The sequence below is a fragment of the Equus asinus genome, chromosome 5 (genome assembly GCF_041296235.1).
Source record: "Equus asinus isolate D_3611 breed Donkey chromosome 5, EquAss-T2T_v2, whole genome shotgun sequence".
In the NCBI taxonomy this organism is placed as follows: Eukaryota; Metazoa; Chordata; class Mammalia; order Perissodactyla; family Equidae; genus Equus; species Equus asinus.
In genome coordinates this window covers 107,820,443-107,841,893 of record NC_091794.1, presented here as the reverse complement: position 1 = coordinate 107,841,893, position 21,451 = coordinate 107,820,443, and the positions used below count along the sequence as shown (strand labels likewise).

General features: G+C 52.0%; 1 protein-coding gene across 6 annotated transcripts; it reads left to right on the top strand.

Annotated features, from left to right (window-relative positions):
• The first annotated feature begins 286 nt into the window (after nt 1–286).
• Nucleotides 287–21,437, top strand: SLC45A1 (solute carrier family 45 member 1). 6 transcript variants are annotated; one of them, XM_070511164.1, is made up of 10 exons: nt 320–443; nt 1,035–1,121; nt 5,034–5,454; nt 6,045–6,137; nt 6,563–6,787; nt 11,819–12,558; nt 14,954–15,107; nt 16,532–16,708; nt 18,246–18,451; nt 21,017–21,437. In XM_070511164.1, exons 3-10 carry the CDS (start codon nt 5,058–5,060, stop codon nt 21,281–21,283), a joined length of 2,259 nt encoding a protein of 752 aa, XP_070367265.1. In that variant the 5' UTR covers nt 320–443; nt 1,035–1,121; nt 5,034–5,057; the 3' UTR covers nt 21,284–21,437. The 6 variants fall into 6 exon arrangements, with proteins under 6 accessions (XP_014717140.3, XP_070367268.1, XP_070367266.1 ...); XM_070511166.1 differs by having other exon boundaries at nt 337–443; nt 6,045–6,096; XM_014861654.3 differs by lacking the exon at nt 1,035–1,121 and having other exon boundaries at nt 287–443.
• Nucleotides 21,438–21,451: the final 14 nt, after the last annotated feature.

Sequence of the window (21,451 nt, the reverse complement as noted above, 5' to 3'; positions counted from 1 at the left end):
AAGGAAAATGTTTTAATATATAGTCTAAATATATTCATCCCCAACAGAGTGCTAGAACAACATTTTGATATTCTTTATGGAGAAAGGAGCCGACGAAGGCGAGAGTGCCTCGAGCCCACAGACGTCATGGTGGACCTGTTTCTAGAGCTCTCCTTGCAGACCCTGCGGGCCTATTAGAGGTCGGCAGGACAAGACGCCGGCGAGGGTGGGGGCCGAGCGCGGGTCCAGCGCCTCCGCCTGGCCGTGCGGTGCCGCTTTAAGGATGCTCTGCGGGTACCGGCCGCGGGCGGCGAGGATGCAGCCGTGACGTCACGGCCCCGCCCCGCAGGGTGATGCTGCAGCAGCAGCGGCGGGCCGGGGGCGGCCGGGCCGGGACCCGAGCTGCGCACGGGGCAGGCAGGAACCCAGCCTCGGAAAGGGATGCCTCCTGGCTCGAACCACAGGTACCACCATTTCCTCCTGCGCCCTCCGCACAGCCTCTCGGCTTTGCGCTGGGAGCGACGCGGGTTAGGCCCCAGGGTAATCCGAGTGCCAAGATCGGTACTGGAGGTTGGCACGGAGACCTTTGTTCTTCTTGGATGTCTAATTAATTGAACTGTAAATGGAGCTCCCCTCTCACCCCCTGAGCGAGGAACCCTCCGGCCCAGAAGAGGGTAGCAGCTGGGTGACAGGTTCATTTCACCCTTGCTAGGAAGGAGGTTAAACACTGGAATTCGCCCCAGGCTTACGCTGTGCTCATTGGTGCCGGAGGCCTGTTCTCCCCTCACCTGGGCAGGTGTCATCAGCTTCCGGTTCACCTCCTGCCTGAGGCTCAACGCTCTCAGTGGCCCCGGGCTCATAGTATAACCTCTTCCAGCACCCCAGGATTTGGTTTATGAGGAGCACCTAGGATTTCTGCTTTCTTGAGTCACCAGCCAAGGGTAACATGCCGAGGTTGAAATAAGAGGCTTTACGCAATTCAGTTCATTCGGTCCTGGTCAATAAATAACTTTTCACATTATTTCTGGCGTTACCATAACGTTTCCGTTTTTCAGCTTCTGTAGGGAGGTAGAGCCGGGTGCTGGTGCAGCCCGAGTTCGACGTGCGCCTGACCAGGGCTTTCGCCATCCATTGGCCCTCAGGTAGGGGCCAAATTGCTGGAGATCAAAAGTGAGAAATGGGCCCCAATTCAGTAACTAGCTAATTAAATACATCCCCTCGCGTCCACAGAGCCCTTCCCTGGGAAGGTTTCCCTGAAGTATTAACTTGGAGAATTGGGAGAAGGAAGAGTAGAGAGGGTGTGGCTGCGCGTGACCCCGTGGTGGGAAGCCTGGTTTCATAGAGAGAAGAGGGCAGAAAAAACAAAGAAATGATTTTGGCTCATAGTAGGATGATTTTAAGCATTCAAATTACATGGACATTGTTTATTTTTATTAATCATTTGCCGCTTAATCTTCCCATAACACAGTTTGAGAGCCTCTTTGCTTGAGACATCCTCTGTATTCTAGAAGCACAGTGGGCCTGGCATATAACCTTTGGGGGTCCAAGGATATGTGTGCATTTTCTTTTGACAGAGTAAATGGTCACATAGTGTGATAAAGATGATCTGGTGAATATTTGTATGAGTGTATTAAAATTCTGTTTCATTATTTTAAATTTTACTTTCATTTTTTGTACCACTTAAAAATGAATTTTAAACATTCTTCTTAGAATAAGTTTTCATGGACAGCTTTTAATAAGTGTATTTTAAAAATAAAAGAGGTAATACTGGTCCCCAAATTTAAAGGTGAACCCTCAGCGAAGACGTTTTTCGAGCTCAGGTTGGATTCCAGTTTAGATGCTGGAGGGTGAGGTGGGGGTGTGAGGGTCTCGGTTTTGCTAGGAGACACTGCAGGCTGTGTTTTAAAGCTGGGGGTGGGCAGGTGGATGTCGAAATTGTCGCATCACAGATAGAGACATGGGGTGTCTACATAGTCCATTTTAAATAGGGTCGGAGAGGTTCCCCTTTTCAAAAATATGCTTCCACCATATGCCATTTCGATCTGAAATTCTTCCTAAGCGGGCCCACGGTTCTTCATTCCAAAATTGAAGGGACAGCTTCTAATGCGCGTGCACTGTTTAAGTTCACTTCGTGGGAGTAGAACGCTGCTGGGAAAGAGGCTGAGACGCTGTGTGCCTGAAGGGTTGAGGGGCGGCCGGAGGCGGAGAGGGAGTTAGCGGCTGCCTGGATGTGGGGCTGCGAGTGGGCGGGTAAATTCAGGCCAAGCTCTCCAGCACACCTGTGCTGAAGGTCTTCCTTCTGACTTTTTTTTCCAAACGTTGGCACCTGAGCTAACATCTGTTGCTAATCTTCCTTTCTTTTATTTTTCACCTCTTCTTCTCCCCAAAGCCCCCCAGTACATAGTTGTGTATTCTAGTTGTGAATGCCTCTGGTTGTGGCATGTGGGATGCCGCCCAAGCATGGCTTGATGAGTGGCGCCATGTCCGCGCACAGAATCCCAACCCGGGAAACTCTGGGCCACTGAAGCGGAGCAAACAAACTTAACCACTTGGCCACGGGGCCGGCCCCCCTTCTGTCTTATTATGCGGTGTTCTAACCTGCACTCTATTTCTATAATCTTAATGAGTGAAGCTCCAGGGAATGCTAACAGCCACCTGGGTTTCTGAAGGCAAGACCAGCCAATGCACAGTTTCCTGGAGTATTTACTGTGTACAAGGGCCTGAGCTAAACCAGCGAGGAACATAAACGAGGAGCTTAGCTCCTTAAAAATTTTAATCTTGATTTAATCTTAATAAATAATTTACATTTTTATGAAGCATTACTTGCCTACATAGTTCTTAAGTCCATCTGTTCTTGTTTTAAAGGAGACCATGGGATTTTTCTAAGGTCACAAGATAAGCCATTTATAGAAGTGAGAGCTGACTGAGGCTCTGGTTATGTCAGTGCCTGTCATCTCGGTATGAAATCCATCTCTTAGCGAGGCTTCAAGGCCCTTCATGATCAGCTAATCCCTTCCTGCTGGCTTCATCTCTCACGGCACCGCCATTGTGCCTAACTGTTGCACATATCTCATTTACACGGGTGGTTCCCACTGTTTAGAATGCCTTTCCTCTACTTTTTCACCCAACTTGAGGGCGAAAATTATGTCTTTCTTTTATCTCTGTGACCTTGGTGGTACTTGGTACTCAGTACTCAGCTGAATGGGAGGATGGGCGAGTAGGTGGGCAGATGGAGAGGTGGAAGGGTGAATGGGTAGATGAGTGAGTAAGGAATGGATAGATGGATAGATGGATGTTTGGAAGGGTAGATGGGTATATTAAAGGATGGGTGGGTGCATATGTGGATGGATGGGTGGGTGGGAGGATGGGTGGGTGAATGGGTGGATGGATGGAGGGATGGATGGGTTGCTGGGCTATCCCAGTGTTCTGAATCCTGCTGGGGCATCTCTAGATCAAATCATTTCCACCATTGACGTCCTCTGATGAGAAGGAAGTCAATTCCTCAGTGTGTAGGGTAGCAGAGGAGTTTGGGATGCAAATCTGGGGTGATGAGGAATTTCAGAGTGATTCACAAAGAAGTTATCAACTAGCAATAGCGTGATGGAAGGTGGTATGGTAAGGTAATGTCAGAAATAAGGGCCTCATTTCTAAAGCTTAAAACTAGTTTTGAAAGAAAGCCTAGCATGTTTATCTTGGTTAATAACAAGTGTCCTTGTCAGGAAGCCTATCAATGTTGGGAATATTGTCTCGGGTTTGGGGCCTACTTCTCTGGAAGGACTTCAGAGGAAATTTGGGCAGTTGCTATTTTGTGAGGCAGATGGGGAGCTGTCAGAGAGGCCGAACTGAACCCTAGAAGCTCCCCTCTTACCTTTTCATCTGCCTTTTTCCCTCTGACCTTAGTAGCTTTCCTCTCCGTATGCTCAGTGAAATTGACATTGACTAACACACTCTGGTCAACATACCAGAATCCATTCCTTTAACATGTACGATCTACATTAATTTCGAGGCAGTGAGAAACAGTTGGACACCCAGGAGCAGGTCACTGAGGGGCACGGATTGCAAATCCCAGGGGTGGGGACCGAGGCGGGGAGTGTCTGTGAAGGCCTGCACACTTGCTAACTCCCCACCCAGGGTGGTGACAATTGCTCCAAAAAATAATTTGAGCATGGGGGAAAATTTATTATTTCTCACCCCTCCCTGGTTCTTTTTGTCCGTCACTTTTTTTTGTTTTTGGTAAACTGTTTCCCTCTGAGTGTGATATCTGTGACACGCAGGATTCAGGGAGTTTGGTTTTTTTTTAAAGACAGCATTTTCAAACACTATAAAAGTCTCAGTTCTCCTGACTTGACTGAAAATTCACTCGTCCAACTGATGGTGAAAGGAAAGGACTTGAGTTAAACTCATTCAGCTGCTTTTGGGCAAGGATCCCCCCGATGGCCCACCATGAGGAGTAAACATAAGTGTCAGGGAGGTGACTGCCGTGACTGTCCATTCCGTGAAGGAAGGGCTGTCCCCTCACCCTGCGCCGGTGCTCAGGGTGCCTGTCGGTGGTCCTGTCCCAGGCCTGGTCTCTCTTCCTCTCTGCTCCCCTGGCACCTGTGGGGAGGGGCAAAGTTTGCCCTGGAAAGGGGCCACAGTAGCCTGGTGTCCTCTGGGCCATTGGGCTCTTGGCCGCTCCCACTTCTCAGAAGGTTCTTTGCCCGACTCTCCTGATGGAACCTGTTTGGGGAAGAGGCCCTTTGAGTTTTAGTGTGGGGATCTGAAGGGCCAGGGGTCCTCTCTCCACGCAGAGAGACAGCATCCGGCTTTGGTTTCCTGGGCAGATGGCTGCACTGATTTGTGAATGAGGCCTAGTGACATCATCTACCAAGAGTAGGCTCAACTTTGGGGGCACAGTGTTTGACTCTAAGGGTTCCCCAACATGAACTCAACTTTCCCCATGTGAAAAGGGTGAGCGAGTGCCAGTCGGGGGAGGGGAGAGCCAGCTGGAAAAATGACCTCTCCTGGTGGAGGCCCCAGTGAGTAACTGTGGCCCGAATGGGCTCTCCCCACAGGAGCACCCACCGGCTCCCCCTACGATGATCGCCCCAGCGAGCAGCACGCCTCCTGGAGAGGCCCTCTTCCCCAGTTTGGCTCCTCAGGACTTCTGGAGGTCTCAGATCTCAAGCTACTCGGGGTCGGTGACCCGGCACATCAGCCACCGGGCCAACAACTTCAAACGACACCCCAAGAGGAGGAAGTGCATTCGCCCCTCCCCACCCCCGCCTCCCAACACTCCATGCCCTATTGAGCTGGTGGACTTTGGGGACCTGCACCCCCAGAGGTCCTTCCGGGAGCTGCTCTTCAACGGCTGCATTCTCTTTGGCATCGAGTTCAGCTACGCCATGGAGACGGCATACGTGACCCCCGTGCTCCTACAGATGGGCCTGCCCGACCAGCTCTACAGTCTGGTGTGGTTCATCAGCCCCATCCTTGGTGAGCCCCAGCTCAGCCCCGATGGTGGATGGCCTCCGGAAACCTCTGGAAGCTTCTGGAACCTCAGTTGAAGCAGCATAAGGTTCCCCCGGGGACAAGGGAGGAGCAAGAGTTAAGTTCCACTCATTAGTATGGGGCTGTAGGACAACACAGGTATGGCCAGTCACACCCCATGTTTTAAGTGACTTTATCTAAACCAGACTGCAGAACAGGAATTTAGCAGACACCAAGGATTACCACCATCTTGTGCCGAGCTCTCACTGGAGGATCCAAGCAATAAAGCTTGATGTGGTTTGGGTCTGGGAGGTCCTGGAAGTTCTTGGATTCCCAAGGAAGGTGATGGCTGCTTTGTGCCTTATAGGGGCCTAAGTAGAAAATTTAAGGAGAAGCTGAGTGATTCCAAGAGTCTGTTTATCTTTTGTTTTCTGGCTTAGGGTTTTGTTGGTGACTCTGAGTTTGATCACCTTATTCTTTGACACACTGGGGACATTTGAGGGCAAATGTTTCAGGAATGTGGTGAGGCCATTTCAGGGTTCAGCCCAATGTGCCGGGGGGCCCCTGGGCGTGACCACTGGCCTGCTCTGTTTCAGGATTCCTCCTGCAGCCACTGCTGGGAGCTTGGAGTGACCGATGTACCTCAAGGTTTGGAAGGAGACGCCCTTTCATTCTTGTCCTGGCTATAGGTCTGTTGTTCTGGAATTGAAATAAAGTGGAAAAAACAAAAAAGGCCCTAAGTGCTTCCTTTTAGGAAAATCTAAAAGAGTGATGAGCAAAGCAATGGCCAGACAATGTCGCTGGTGTGGCAGCAGGAGTAGCCGCCCCCCACAACCGGCCTGAGTTAACTGGGAGGCTGTATTGGGGGATTGTTTTTTGAATACAAGTTAATAAAGCTTATGCAATTCCTGCTCTGCTTGATGAAATAAAAACCCCGACCAAGCACAAAAAAAATAACATGGTGAGTCTGCAGGTGACCTTTCCAATGGGCTCTGCTTGAGGTTTGATTAAAAGGAATTCTTGGGGCCCTAAAGATCCTAGACCTAAGTTGTGGGCTGCCGGGGGTAGAGCTGGTCCGCATTTCCTCTGGGTGACTCTGTTTCTCTGTCCCCAGGGGCGTTGCTGGGCCTCTCACTCTTGCTCAACGGCCGGGACATCGGCACGGCGCTGGCCGACACGGCCACCAACCACAAGTGGGGCATCCTCCTCACCGTGTGCGGGGTGGTGCTCATGGACTTCAGCGCCGACTCGGCAGATAACCCCAGCCACGCCTACATGATGGACGTGTGCAGCCCTGCCGACCAGGACCGGGGCCTGAACATCCACGCCCTCCTGGCAGGTAAGTCTCCGTGCAGCGAGGGCCGAGCTGGGCCTGCAGGCCTGTGGGTTTCACCGTGGGCGCTCGCGAGTGCCTTCCTCATGCCCTGATCTAAAAAACACGTTGATAACATTCGAACACATGGATGAACACTGAAGGCAATGAAAAGGCACATCTCAAACAATACATATCGACAATAATAATAATACTTCTTTCTGAGATATATGTGCATATACAGTCATGCACTGCTTAATGACGGGGATACCTTCCAAGAAGCGCGTCGTCAGGCGATTTCGTCTTGTTTGAACATCATAGTGTGAACTGAAAGGGAACAAAATTTATCCCCCAAAGTGTGTCTCTTTAAGATGAGGATTATTTTAAGCTGATTATTTTTAAGAAGCAAAAGACTCAGAAAGGTTTTCTTGTTACCTCCCCCTTAACTGCCTAAAAGAATTCAAATTAAAAAAAACCTGTCTCAGGAAGCGAGCTGTCACTGTAGCGTCACTTGGACTAGGTGGTGGACAGGGAGGAAACTGGAAAAGCCTGTTCTTTGGGTTTCCCTGTGTTCTTCTGTTTCTGTGGCCCGATACTTGTTTTCCAACATTGCTCCTTTGCACCCGCCTGTGAGTTGCCTTCTTTCCCTTTGAAGGCCCTGCCTCTGCTCCCTCCCAACGTCTTCTTTTGTCTTTAGCTGAAGATTGGGTGAGATACTCGGTTCTCCCGGGTTTCTCCCATGTATTATTAAACTTTTGTTTGTTTTTCTCCTGTTACTCTATCTCATGTCAATCTAATTCTCAGACCAGCCAGAAGGACCCAGGAGGGTGGAGGACAATGTCTTCCTCCCCTACAGCACTTACACAAACCTAGATGGTAGGTATAGCCTAGTCCACACCTAGGCCACATGGTACTAATCTTGCAGGACCACCATCATATATGCGGTCCGCCACTGACTGAAATGTCCTTGTGTGGCCCATGACTGCGTATATGCGTGTATATAGCTGTATATATAACTCTCTATAGTGTGTGTAACTATATATACATAGTGTTGTATATAGTTGATTCTCATTATTCATGTAGTTATATTCTACAGAGTCGCCAGGAGCCCTGAATTAGCTGATACGGAGTCATCGCCCCTAGGAGAAAGACAGGGTTAGGTTCCTGCAAACCTCTGGTCACATTTTCATCAACTGATCAATACGTAACTTTGTTTTGTGTGTTTCTGTTTAAAGACACTTTATTCGATATATATCATTGATCCATTAACACTGAACCCACGGCCAACAGCCCTGGAACCCAGGCCTGGACAAGCTTCCCTGACGCACGTGTTTTCTCCAGCAGGTACATTGCGGGCTCCTCGCACTTAGGAACACTAGACAGCAGTATGTTGGCGCCACACTTGGAGGCCATTTTAAACAGCAATGTCACCCCAAAAAGCACAAAAATGCAAAAATGTGGCACTATATAGACTACAAAAGAGATGGTTGTTTATAGTGTGAGAGTTGAAACAATCACCTTGTAAAACGTCAGCTGGGCCCGTGTGTGGGGGACAACTCAAAATGTTTGCTGCTCTGCACATGTGTGTGAATGAGCGTGTAGTGAATGTGTATTGATGGGATTGCAAATCAATTTCAGTGAGCAGGTAAATTCGCAAATATGGAATCTGAGAATAATGAGACTCGACTATGCATATGTGTATGTATACAACACACACACACAAATCTGTGTTGTGCTTAATGCCAAACGTAAGAAATGTTCCTATCAAAGTCAGGGACAAGGCAGGGACGACCACCAGTCCCACAGAGTCTACGCAATTAGACAGTCGAAATAAACAAGAGATGTGCAGGGTGAGAATTATCACCCCGGCCTCTGTGACTGCATGGAGGAAAACTTCAAGAGAATCAGCTACAAAACAGGAGGAGAATTCAGTGTGATGTTTGGTTATCAAAGTATATATAAAACACCTCTAGCGTTCCTATATAAAATACTTACCTTGTTACAGAATAAAATGGAAGAAAATAATCTCATTTAAAATAGCAAGGAAAAAGATTTCTAAAAATCAAAGGAAAGATGTAACAAGACACGTGCAGGACCCGTTTGAAGAGGGCTGATTGCCAAATGGTTAGAGGCGTGGGCCTGGGATCTGAAAGCCTGAATCTGCTGTGGGCTTGTCCTCCTGTCTGTTATGGGGCTCTAGGCGTGCTGCTTGGCCTCTCCAAGCCTCAGTCGCTTCTGCTGGCAAGTACCATTGTTCCTCTCCCTGTGTCTGCACACACACATGGGTGGGGGCCCAGGGAGCTCCTGCATGGATCCCGGGGAGCCAGTGCTGGGGTTTGGAGGGTAGGAGGAAGGACTTAGTTTTTTACCTTATACTCTTCTGTATTGTTTCTATTTTTGGATTGTGCACATACATAAAATTTACCGTCTTAGCCGTTTTTAAGTGTGCGGTTCAGTAGTAGCAAGTACATTCACATTGTTGCTCAGCCATCACCACCATCCATCCCCTTAACTCTTCGTCTTGTCAAACTGAAACCCTATGACCGTTAAACGATAACTCCCCCTCCACGCTCCCCCAGCCCTGGGCACCCCGCCTCTACTTTCTGTCTCTGTGATTTGACTATTCTAAGTATCTTATATCAGGGGAATCATACAGTATTTGTCTTTTTGCGGCTGGCTTATTTCGTTTAGCACAATGTCAGCAAGCTTCATTCATGTTGTAGTATGTGTCAGAATCTGCTTCCTTTTTAAGGCTGAATAATAATATTGCATTAGTCTAGACTACATTTTGCTGATCCATTCATCCGTGGATGGACACTTGGGTTACTCCCACATTTCTGCTTTTGTGAATGATGCTGGTGTGAACGTGGGTGTACAAATACCTCTTTGAGACCCAGCTTTCAATTCTTTTGGGTATTTGCCCAGTAGTAGGATTGCTGGATGATATGGTAATTCTATTTTTAATTTTTCAAGGAATAATTTTTCCACAGTAGCTATATCATTTTTATATTCCCACCAACAGGGCACAAAATTGTCAATTTCTCCACATTCTCGCCAACATTTGTTGGTTTCTGGGTTTTTTGATGCTAGGCCCCTGATGTCTGTGAGGTGGTGTCTCAGTGTAGTTTTGTTTCGCGTTTCCCCGCTGGCTGGTGAGTGATGCCGAGCATCTTTTCACGTGCTTATCGGCCGTTCAAAAATCTTCTTCGGAGGGATGTCTATGCAAGTCCTTTGCCCATTTTTGAATTGGGTTGTTTGTTTTTTTGTGCTGAGTATGACGTATGGTTTCTTTCCTGTGATAATATATCGCTTTGATCATTTAAAAAAATGATTAATGAGGTTCATCTCAAATCTGACCTTATTTAAGGGTCACAAAACAGCAATTGTGTCCTCGAAATGGGGGGCAGCTAATTAGAACCATGAATGTGGGAAGTTAGGAATAATAAAAGGGGTGGAGGGGACATGAAATTAAAAGGCCAGTAAGGACAGTCTGGGACAAATGAGGAAGTTCTGTGGTAAAACCATTAAATAGACCCAGGGTCGTGCCCCGCCCTGGGGACGGGGAGGAGACTGAGCTGAATGGCGGAAGGCCAGGCCTTTCCATGGAAGTTGCCATGTGAAAGGCAACCCCACAGCATGCCTGGTTCCCCCCAAAGCGGAGGGCAGCCGCCGGCACCTGCCGCTGGCATGCCGGTTCCTCTTCAGGACCGGCACAAACAGAGAACCCACCTCCCAACCACTAGACGAGTCAAAATACAGCCGAACTCAGAATAAAATGACACGCCAGCTCCATGGCCTAGCAGCGAAGGGGGCCTGGTGTGTGGGGGACACGGGTGCTGGGTGGGTGGAGACACCACCGGCCTGGCCTGGCTCTTGCTGTTGGAAGCACAAAGCTGGGCTGGAGGAAACCGTGCTTTGGGGAGGTAAGTGTGTCCTTGCTGCTGGCCGGGGGCAATGCACCTTCGCCCACGCTTTACGTTGTATGACGTGAACCAGTCAACCATTGCAGCCCTATTGTATTCCAGTGTCCCGCTGACCCAGAAATCTGGCCACCAGGGTGGAGCCAGCCTTGGTCACTGATGCGGGGTCGGTGAGCCGAGGAGTCGAAAGAATGATTTCTTGGACTCCCAAGATCTGGCAGTAGTGCTCTTTTATTTAGAGAATAGTGTGGAATAGCATGAGGACAGGACCCATGGGCAGTCAGAGCTGCTGCTGCAAAAATGAGCTGAGGGTAGGGCTAATTTTAAGGCATAGGTACGTGAGTTATCTCTTTACAAGACAAAGGAAAGAATATGAAAAAAAGTTAAAATGGTATCAGTGCAGGTGGGTTCTGGTTATTGGGTGATCCCGTGACTTTTAGATAAGAATCAAATCGGATTAAGCAAAGGTCAGAAGCCACCACCCTAAATCAGTTACATGAGATTGCCAGACAGTAACCAACTTAAGTTCTTGCCTTCCCCATTAAGAGTTTCTAGAGACAAGGTCATCTCCCTTCTTTCACAAATGCAAATATCTCTCAAAGGGCAAGCAAATTCCAGTCCGGGGAGCCTGCTTCTCATCGGCAGTTTTAAAATTAACCAGCCTAAAATAATCCTCATCAGTCACCATGCGAGGTGACGCTCCTAGTGGTGGTTGTGTTCAAGGACGATGTCATCAGCCAGGCAAGACTGGGCAGCCACATGACTCCCGCATGCACACATACCATGGTCCGCGTGTGGGAGATGAGACTTTCCAGTTTACACGGCGCTGAAGCTGTGAGGGGGCGGCCTGAAGGGAGCTGTGATGTGGTGTAGACAGTCACTTTCAGTGTTCCTGACAGGCTGGGTATAAGAAGAAAGCGTGGGCAGGTGGTCATCATGCTACTGCTCTGGAGCCGGGCCTGGCAGGCAGCCCTCCAGGGCAGGAGGGGGGGTCCCCCAGGAATCCCACCCTCATTTTTGTTGGGGTTGAGATGGGACAGATGGTACGTCTGGGTCCTTGGAGTGGATTTAGCGACCTGCGTGAGAAATGGAACCACTTTCCTTCAGGGCTTTCTTCTCCGCCTGCTTCTCTCCGCAGGCCTCGGAGGAGGGTTCGGATATGTGGTCGGGGGAATCCACTGGGACCAAACGAGCTTCGGGAGAGCCCTGGGCGGGCAGCTGCGGGTCGTCTACATCTTCACCGCGGTCACCCTGAGCATCACCACCATCCTGACCCTGGTCAGCATCCCTGAGAGACCCCTGCGGCCCCCGGGCGAGAAGAGGACGGCCATGAAGAGCCCCAGCCTCCCGCTGCCTCCTTCCCCGCCCATCCTGTGCGAAGAGGGTGCTGGCCAGACCCTGCCCTGTCACTCGGCCACCAGCCTGTACGCCAGCTTCTCCAGCCCCATCTCCCCACTCAGCCCGCTCACACCCAAGTATGGCAGTTTCATCAGCAGGGACAGCTCCCTGACGGGGATCAACGAGTTCGCCTCGTCCTTTGCCACCTCCAACATAGACAGTGTCCTCATTGACTGCTTCACGGGCGGCCACGACAACTACTTGGCCATCCCGGGCAGCGTCCCGCGGCAGGCCATCAGTGTCAGCTTCCCCCGGGCCCCCGACAGCTTCTACCGCCAGGACCGTGGCCTCGGGGAGAGGCGGGAGGTGGCCCTGGCTGCCGGCCCTGATGGAGATGTCCTAAGGGTGGGCTCCCTGGACACCTCCAAGCCACGTTCATCTGGGATCCTGAAGAGACCCCAGACCTTGGCCATCCCGGATGCAGCTGGAGGAGGTGGTCCTGAAACCAGCAGGAGAAGGAATGTGACCTTCAGTCAACAGGTAAAAGCGAACTTCGGGAGGCCAAGGGTCAGAGGTCACCTTGTGTTGTCCCCCCTCATCAGTTAGAAGACAAAGAGGGATGTCGAGCTGGAAGGAAATTCCCAGCCCATCCTGGAGGCATCAGAAAGTGCTTGGATCCAGATAGACCTCACCTACGTGCCCGTGAACAGCTTCGGGCCCAGCGTGAGCCCATGGATGAGCAAGTCCAGGGCATGGGTTACCGATCGCTGGTTTAACACAGTGGCCGCAGTTCAAGGCGTGGATCTAAAGCCCCGTTACATTTACGCAAAGGCAATGCAAGCCTGAGCGTTCCCGTAGTGAGTTTGTTACAAGCATCGTGTACGTTTCTGTTCTTGCCAGTGTACCCCCGCAATCTCCACGGCCCCTCTTGGCCGTGAATCTGGAGCCAGTAATCTAAGTCTTCTTGAAAGACGGAAACAAAACCTAAACCCCGGCAGACGTTTCTGGGACCTGCCTCTGGCTCCTAGTGTGTAACTCAGCTAACCATCCCGGAGGCTGTGGGAACTCTGCATTCTGACGACGGGGGCATTCTGTGAGGCAAAGACCTTTCGGGGAGGTGGTTTGTGTCGAATGTGGGGTACATTGGATTGGCTGACAGGCCACGAGCTGGTATGTGATATTTTAGCAGCTTTCCGAGTTCGTGAACTTGGAGAGGCCACTTTAAATACGGTTCTTCTTGTATTTAAAGTAGACCTAAGAGTTCTGTGGCCCGCCTGCCCTCAGGGGCGTTACAAGATGAGAATTCCAGTAGGAACTTGAACTTTCTCGAGCAGGAGACTGTAAAACCCTGTTCGACCTACCCAAGCCCCCCAGGGAGGCAAATCTGAAGGCCAGTAACCGAGAGGCGCAGCCCCAGGGACACCCCTGCCCACCCGTCTCCCCACGAAGTAAACCCTGCTTGGCCGACCATCCTGAGTGGCACAGGCCCTCAGATGGCTGGGCCTTCAGTCAGGTGTCCCCTCTCCGTGCCGGGCAAGACCCCTGATTTAGTGGCAGTTTCACTGGAGACATTTGGAGGAGGCTGATCTTTTTCTCTTCATTGTGAAATTCTTCAGCACGAGCATGTGTCTCCTCTGCTTTTCTCTGGTGCGTTAGGGCCAGTCTTGATGCCATTTTCATTATCTCTTAAGTGTTGCTGTTGCTGTCTCTGCTCGAGAAAGGAGGCTGCCAAGGTGCGTGCCCGTCCTTGCAGGGGGACGTCAGGCTCCCTGTGGCAGCATCGAGGACATCTCAGGAGCTCAGATCTGGAAAGGGTTTGAAGAACCGCAAATCACTGGAGGGTTAGGAAATCCCCTTACTAGCACAGGAAAGAGATTTCTCTGATTGCTCGCGTCGAGGGCGTCCTCCTCATTCTCGATGACACCAGAGCAGTTAGTCAGGCCTTCCGTCAATACAGGGTCATTGTGAACTATTTCGAAAAATTCAAACTGGCTTCCAGATACAGTTCTTTAGCCATGGCTGAAAATCTTGTTTTCATCCTTTTTTTCTATTTCCATTCTCGATATAGTGTAATTTGAGAATCGGTTCTTTGAGGAAAGTAAAAATCATGAGCTAAATATGAACACGTCGGGGCTCACGTGGGGACGTGGGCGTAGCTGTAGCAGTCTTCCTCTGGCAGCCGTGGTGACAAGCTCTGTGGACGTGGCTGCCCTTGGAACCAGCACAGTGTGCTATTTACTTCCTTTTTATATTCCCCCCCCTCCTTGTCTGCACCCCCCACCCAGGCCGAGTGACTGTGGCATGAAGCCTCGTCCTTCCAGGAAGAGTTAGCAAACCGAGTCAGTGAGTGTAGCTGACCCAGAGAGAAATCGAATGCCCACTCATTCCAGTTTCAGTTCTGTTGGCAATGGGGTGTTTGGGCTTGGCACACGGGGAGCCCTGGCCCAGGGCCACGGTGAGTGTGTCTGTCCCCTGCACGTGCTCACCTGGCCGCCCTAACCTCCGTGCAGACAGGAGTCTCACCTGTCTGGAGAGAATTTTGAACAGAGTCTCCAGTCACCTTGAAATCAGTCCTTTACATGCTTCTGTCATGGAAAAGAAGGGACTTCATAATGTCTGGATTTGAACTGATCCATCTTTCTTTTATTTCAAATTTATTTCACACTTGGGAAAGTATTACCTTACTCCCTGTGGCCCAGAGCTTACATCCTTTGGCCAAAATGCAGGTGCCCCTGAAATGAAATTCTGTTCTCACTGCCCCGAGTCTCTGCCGAGACGACCTGAAGTCGACTCTCTCACCCGGGGTGCTGTCTGGTGCTCGGTTAACGCCGTCCAGGGAGACGAGCCTTCACAGCCTGTGTCTGTGTTTGTGCTTCCATGGCATGGCTGGAGCTTGGTGCTCTGATGACGGGCTTTTGGGGGGCTTCCTTTACAGGTGGCAAATATTTTACTGAATGGCGTGAAGTACGAGAGTGAGCTGACGGGCTCCAGCGAGCCGGCGGGGCAGCCTCTGTCCATGAGGCACCTCTGTTTCACCATCTGCAATATGCCCAAGGCACTCCGAAACCTCTGTGTCAACCACTTCCTGGGTGAGTCTTGGCAAAGCCTCCAAGTGTCCGTGTCCCAGCTCGGCCCACACTGCACGATGGGGATGGGGCTACCTGACCCAGGGCTCTCACCCCTTCCCCCTCCCTGGACACCCCAGAGCCTCACACCCAGGACGCCCCTCACATTCCTTTCGCTTTCCCGATACCACCAAGGGCAGGACTCTGCTGGGAGGGCCGGAGAGATGCCTGCTCTAGGCAGCCCCGAATTAACCCTGGGGTTCCGGATGAGAGGCCTACTTCTTCCCCTGGCCGAGACAGCTGTGTCTCCACACAGCCCGAATCCTCATGACCAAAGGCTCTCCCGACAACTCAGTTACGTGACGGACATCACTTTCCGTTGGTGGGACTTGTGTCTTAAACCAGGTTGGGCCTGGCTGCCTCTTACTCTTGGAGCCGAGACGTAGACACCGGCAGACATTTGCACACACCTAATATGCCTGGTGCTGGTCTTAAGTTCACAGGCTTGGATTCAAACTACTAGTGAAAAGCCCCAACCTGCATTTCATTCTATTTGATACCTCTTTACGGCTGAGCTGTTGAACATCTGAGGATGATTAAGAATTTGAGATGATCTAGGGCTCTCAACACTGTGGGACGTAGATCACAATGACCTCCTAGAAGGCAATTTGGCAACAGGCAAGAATCTTAAAAGTGTCCATAACCTTTATCTCAATGATCCTGTTCGGTATTCTTTGAAAGGACATAGAGATTGTATCAAGATGTGTGCCAGGTATTTATCACAGCATGATTTATAATAGCCAAAAACTGGGATGGGGGGAGGTAAAATGACCAACAGTGGGAGAAGAGGTAAATATATCATGGTGCATCCACGTTGTGAAATATCTGGCTGCCATCAAAGTAGGGCTGTTTAAGAATATTCAACGGCATAGGAAGTTGTGCATGGTAACTACTGGAGTTCAAGAGGGCCAGTAAATACCACCCCCTTCCTCTGTCAAAGAAGTGAACACAGAACCCTACAGTTTTATCTGTAATCGAGCAAATTGGATCTGTGTCAACATTTGAGCTTCCTCCCACCCCTCCCCACCCCTGTGGCTAGAGCCCCCCCCCCCCATTTTCTTTGTAGAGGAGCGCGTGGGAAGCAGGACGAGGCATTTAGAAGGAGGCGTGGGGATCCGCGTTCCTCATGGAGGTAGCATTCAGAGAACAGCACACAAACCAGGCAGCAGAGCCTGTTTACAAGAAATATAGATTTACTTTGAAAGACACCGGTAGGAAACTTGCAAAATTTTAAGGGGTAACATTATCTCTGGGTGGTGAGGCTATAGGTAGGTGATTTCCTCTTAAGTTTGGAATCTGCGAACATCACGTGTCACTTTGGTGCACATGGCCTGTCAGCGCAGGCCGGGTGCCAGCACTGCTGGGCGTCACGGGTCCTCCTCCTCCAGGGTGGCTGTCGTTCGAGGGGATGCTGCTCTTCTACACGGACTTCATGGGAGAGGTGGTGTTCCAGGGAGACCCCAGAGCACCGCACGCGTCGGAGGAGTATCAGAAATACAACAGTGGTGTCACCATGGGCTGCTGGGGGATGTGTATTTACGCCTTCAGCGCCGCCTTCTACTCAGGTACTGGCCACGAAGCGAGATGCAGGGTCGGGGGCCTGCGTGGGAAATACGGCAGCCTTCAGTGGGTGGCTGGGGCATGCTGAATGAGGGGAGGCCTGTGTCTGTACAGTTGCAGCCACAGAATGCCAATCTGGGGGAGACAGTGCTGCCCTTTTTTCAGTCATTCAACAAGCTCTCCGGGGCCAGCTGCGTGCACTGCCCTGTGCTGGGTGGCGGCCCGACTGGGGACCGGGTGTGTTTCCTGAGTTAGCTTCCGGGCAGAGAGGGTCAGGCCTGTAAGTGAGGGCAAAGTGGGGGCCCAGGGATGCGCCACGAAGTCACCTCCCCACCCCCACCCCGGCGGGTGTGCGTCTTTCCCAAGTGGATTCGCATGGCCACTTGTTCAGAGGGAGGGAAGGTGTGGTTGAGGCTGGAGGGGCAGGAGGAGTGAGATCCAGAGCACGTGGGTGGCTGAGACCAGACTGTGGGATGGGCATGAGGTTAGCGCCGGGTGAGCCGCGGGACACAGGAGCCTCGCTGAATCCATGCGGGGATGGGGCGCCGTCGTGGTGGGGCACCTGGCTGGCAGGGCGGGGCAGGACAGCGGGTTTCGTCTCAGGGGCCCACCCACGGTTTCTGTCAAAGGCCAAGCAGTAGCCGCACAGTCTCTTCTGGAGAGACTCTGCGCTGCCCTTGAGGCTCGGGAGCCGCCACAGACGAGTCCTAAACCCACGTGCATGGCCCAGTTCCAGTAAAACTCCCTTTGTGTTCATGAAGATACAAATTTCGTTTACTTTTCATGTGTCACAAAATACTAATCTTCTTTTGATTTTTTTTTAACCATTTAAAAATATGAAAACTGTTCTTAGCTCCCAGGTGGTCCCAAACGCTGCTGGTGGGGCTCCTCCTGGGGGCTGCAGCTTGCCAAGGCCTGCTTTATGTCATTTTGCCCTGTTGTAGTGAGTTCCAGCCCCAGGGTCCTCGACTATGGCTTCTGGGGATCGGCGGGTTGGGGGGAGACCTTAGGAGGAGAGACTTCCTTAGCTCTCGCTTGCAAGCGCATGGGTGGCACCTGGGGTGTCTGGTTCCCCCACAGGGAAGCGGCCCTCAGTTATTTGATTCTGGGAAGCAGTGTTGTGCGTTGTCCCCCCTGCTATGCCCTCTCAGGGTCCTCTAGGCCAGTGGGCAGGATGTTGGTATCCTTGTTTTAGGAAAGAGACAGAGAGCGCTGTGATCTGCACAGGGACCCAGGGGTTTATAAAAACCCTAAATTCTCAAGCCTCCTTGGTATTTCACCCCAAAGACTCCTTCACCTGCAGCAGCACTGGGAAGCCTGGTTGGGGCCAGTGTGCACAGGGTCACCCCAGGTCCTGGTCCAACTGGACCACCCCATCCTGGCCCCCCCGGAGCTGTTGGGGTCCCTCAGATCCCTGGGCCGACCACGCAGGTCTTCGGTCTGGGGCAAGCTGCCTGCCTAGCCGGTTCCCACCCCTGGCAGCCCTAGGTCAGCCCCGGGGGAGGTGGCCCAGGGACAGAGCCTGTCCTTTCCGGTCTGCAGCTATTCTCGAGAAGCTGGAAGAATACCTCAGCATCCGCACGCTGTACTTCATCGCCTATCTGGCCTTCGGCCTGGGGACTGGGCTCGCCACCCTGTCTAGGAACCTCTACGTGGTCCTGTCACTCTGCATAACCTACGGGATCTTATTTTCTACCCTGTGCACCCTACCCTACTCCCTGCTGTGTGACTACTACCAGAGCAAAAAGGTAAGGGCTTCCGTTTTTCTTGCTTCGCGTCCTGAAGAGGCCACTGCCACCCGCCCAGCTTCCCAGGAAACTCCTGGGCAATGTCCCCAGGCCCTGGGCCCAGATCCGCCAACCGATGTCAAAGGAAAACGCAGGCCCATCAAACAGTAAGAATATCAGGACGGCCGCAGCAGAGCACAGACCTGAGCAGGTGGCCGCCCCGTACCTGAGGGGACTTGGGCCGTGGGAGGGAGGCCCACCCCTTCGTGTCCCCTTCCGTCAGCCTTCGGGGTCACCTGCTGGCACCAGCCTCAGCGAGGTCAGTGAGGCACTCGCCTTGGGCACAGAAAACTCAGCAATCGAGAGCAATAATATGTTAATACATTATTTCTAAAAATGAGAATTAATGCCAAAAATCCACGCTGGACAAAATGTCAGAACTTTAAATAAAAACAGGATAAGTAACAGTGCCATGCCAAGCCATGGTGGAGTCTGAGGCCAGAGGAAAACTCAAGACTACCAATCCTGTCTTTATAGAAAATGTTGGTATTTTGTTGAGCATGGATTCCCTTGAATAGCTTTATTGAGATATAATAATAATGCGCCAGGCAGCACCACACAGCTCACCCATTTCAAGTGTACAGCTGAATGGTTTATAGTATATTCACAGTGTACGACTACCACCACAGTCAATTTTAGAACATTCTTGTCTCCCCAAAAAGCTTCACACCCATTAGCCAACCCTCTCCAGTCCTCCCATTCTCCCAGCCCCTGGCAACCACTAATTTACTCTCCGTCTCTGTGGATTCACCTGTTCTGGACACTTTCTATCAGTGGAATCACCACGTGGTGTCTGGTGCCTGGCTCCTCTCACCCAGCATCACGTTTTCAAGCTGTAGCCACACTGCCACGCGTCAGTGCTCATTCCTTCTCGTGGCTGAATAACAGCCCCATCATAGACTTTCTGCAGTGACTGAGATTTTAAAATACTGCATTACAAGTCGCCCTTGATAACTGAGCTTCTCACCCCCTTTAAATCGGGGCCTCCATGCCTCCCCCAGGCCCAGCCTAGGGTGGGGCATCCTGATTTGTTTTAATGAGTCTGGAGTCTCTGATGAATTCAGCTGGGCCAACTCTGAGCACAATACTTTTTAAGAAAAGTCAGATTGGCCTGGAGCCCCAGGCACTACAGCGGGCCGGACCGCAGTCTTAGGGGGGTCCTGTGGCAGCTGCCCCCGCCTTCTCTCTGCTGGCGACTGGACTCCCAGCCACACAGACAGGCAGTGCCCTCAAGGACTGGACCTTCCCCCGGGGGCGGGCAGAGGCTGAGACCCTGTGAGAGGGAGCTGTGTCCACACCCTGAGCCTCCAGCCAGCACTGTGAGGGCAGCCACGGCTGCGCCACCAGCACCCAAGCGACCAGGTGCCTGGGTGACACTGTCCCTGCTCACTGGTGCTGCCCCAGCCTACCTTGCCACCGTCTCCCTTGCCAGCAACTTACAGCCCGAGAGACCACCTTCTCTGAGGTAAACGATGTGCTGGTTTTTGGCAAAGGGTTGCCCTGCCCCATGGGAGGGGACACCCAGGGCCTTGGACCCCTCTGATCGAGTTTGCCAGGGCTGACCGGAAGGCTTGGGCCTCTGTTGCCTGTAGAGTCTTCTAGACACTTGCATTCCTCTCAGTCTCCCTTGGGTTGTAGGTTCAGGGCTAACCTGTGACCTCCCCGCCACAGTGGCACCTGCAGGCCTTTCTGGCTGTGTGTAGCCCCAGGGGGGTCGCAGGTTTCCCAGGACATACGTGACGCCCATTCACAGGGCACTTTGCAGATGCCCGGAAGGACACAGCCTTCTCTAGAGAGTGGCTCAGCAGCACCCTAGAGGCTACCACATCTGTGTCTGGATGCAGGGCCTGGCCATGCTGGCCTCCAGGCGGTGCACACAAGGTGGCTTGTCGGGGTGGTGTCAGTCTGCAGCATTGGTGGCCATTAGGTGAGGGTGGCCTGCATTGGGGAGCAGTGAGGGGACCGACACCACCTCCTCCCACCGTCACTGCTGCCGCTGTGCTCAAAGACCACATGTTCACCACCATCCCCTGCATGGTGAGGTGGGGGCAGGGGAGGAGAAGGAGGTGTCTGAGCTGGAGGCCATGAGGACCTTCCAAAACAGGCCAAAGGAGCAGGTGTGTTGACTGTGACAGGGTATTTCAGAGTGTGTGATGGGCATCATAGTGACAGAGGTTAAGAAAGGGAATGAGCTAGAACACGGGGAGCCAGCCAGCCAGCCAGGTTTCCAAGGTGAGAGTGGAAGGGACAGAGCAGACGCCCCAGCAGGGAAAGTGCCTGTTCACCCGGGCCTGCAAGAGCTCGGCCCGTCTGCCCATTGGTCATGGATTCTTTTCATCATCGTCATCTCTTTGAACACAAATATTATTCAACTCTTGGCTGAACTCCTTGTGCATGTTGGCCCTGGAAAATGTGAGCCCGCTGTGCATGGCCGCCCGGGTCCCCTGCGACTGCAGGAGACCTGGGGCTCGGTCACCTCGTCCGTGGCTGTGGCGTCTGGCTCATGTGTTTCCTCTCCTGGATCAGTTTGCAGGGTCCAGTGCGGACGGCACCCGGCGGGGCATGGGTGTGGACATCTCCCTGCTGAGCTGCCAGTACTTCCTGGCCCAGATCCTGGTCTCCCTGGTGCTGGGGCCCCTGACCTCGGCCGTGGGCAGCGCCAACGGGGTGATGTACTTCTCCAGCCTGGTGTCCTTCCTCGGCTGCCTGTACTCCTCCCTGTTTGTCGTGTACGAAATCCCTCCCAGTGATACCACTGACGAGGAGCACCGGCCCCTCCTGTTGAACGTCTGACATCCCGGAGCCCCAACTTTGGCCTCGAGCCTGTGCTGGAGGCTCTGCAGCAGGCTGGCCAGTGAAAAACCAAAGGGCCAAAGGTGGATGCAGGACAGGTTTCCTGTTGCAATGTAAATATGTGGTAAAACAATAAATGGCAGCAACAAAGCCTATGGTTTCTAGTTG

What these genes read in the sequence shown, in the direction of transcription:
- SLC45A1 (XM_014861654.3), top strand. Translation starts at nt 333, where the DNA reads ATGCTGCAGCAGCAGCGGCGGGCCGGGGGCGGCCGGGCCGGGACCCGA. An exon ending in ATGTGACCTTCAGTCAACAG is followed by an intron (nt 12,559 to 14,953) that starts GTAAAAGCGAAC and finishes CTTCCTTTACAG; the next exon opens with GTGGCAAATATTTTACTGAA. An exon ending in ACTACTACCAGAGCAAAAAG is followed by an intron (nt 18,452 to 21,016) that starts GTAAGGGCTTCC and finishes CTCCTGGATCAG; the next exon opens with TTTGCAGGGTCCAGTGCGGA.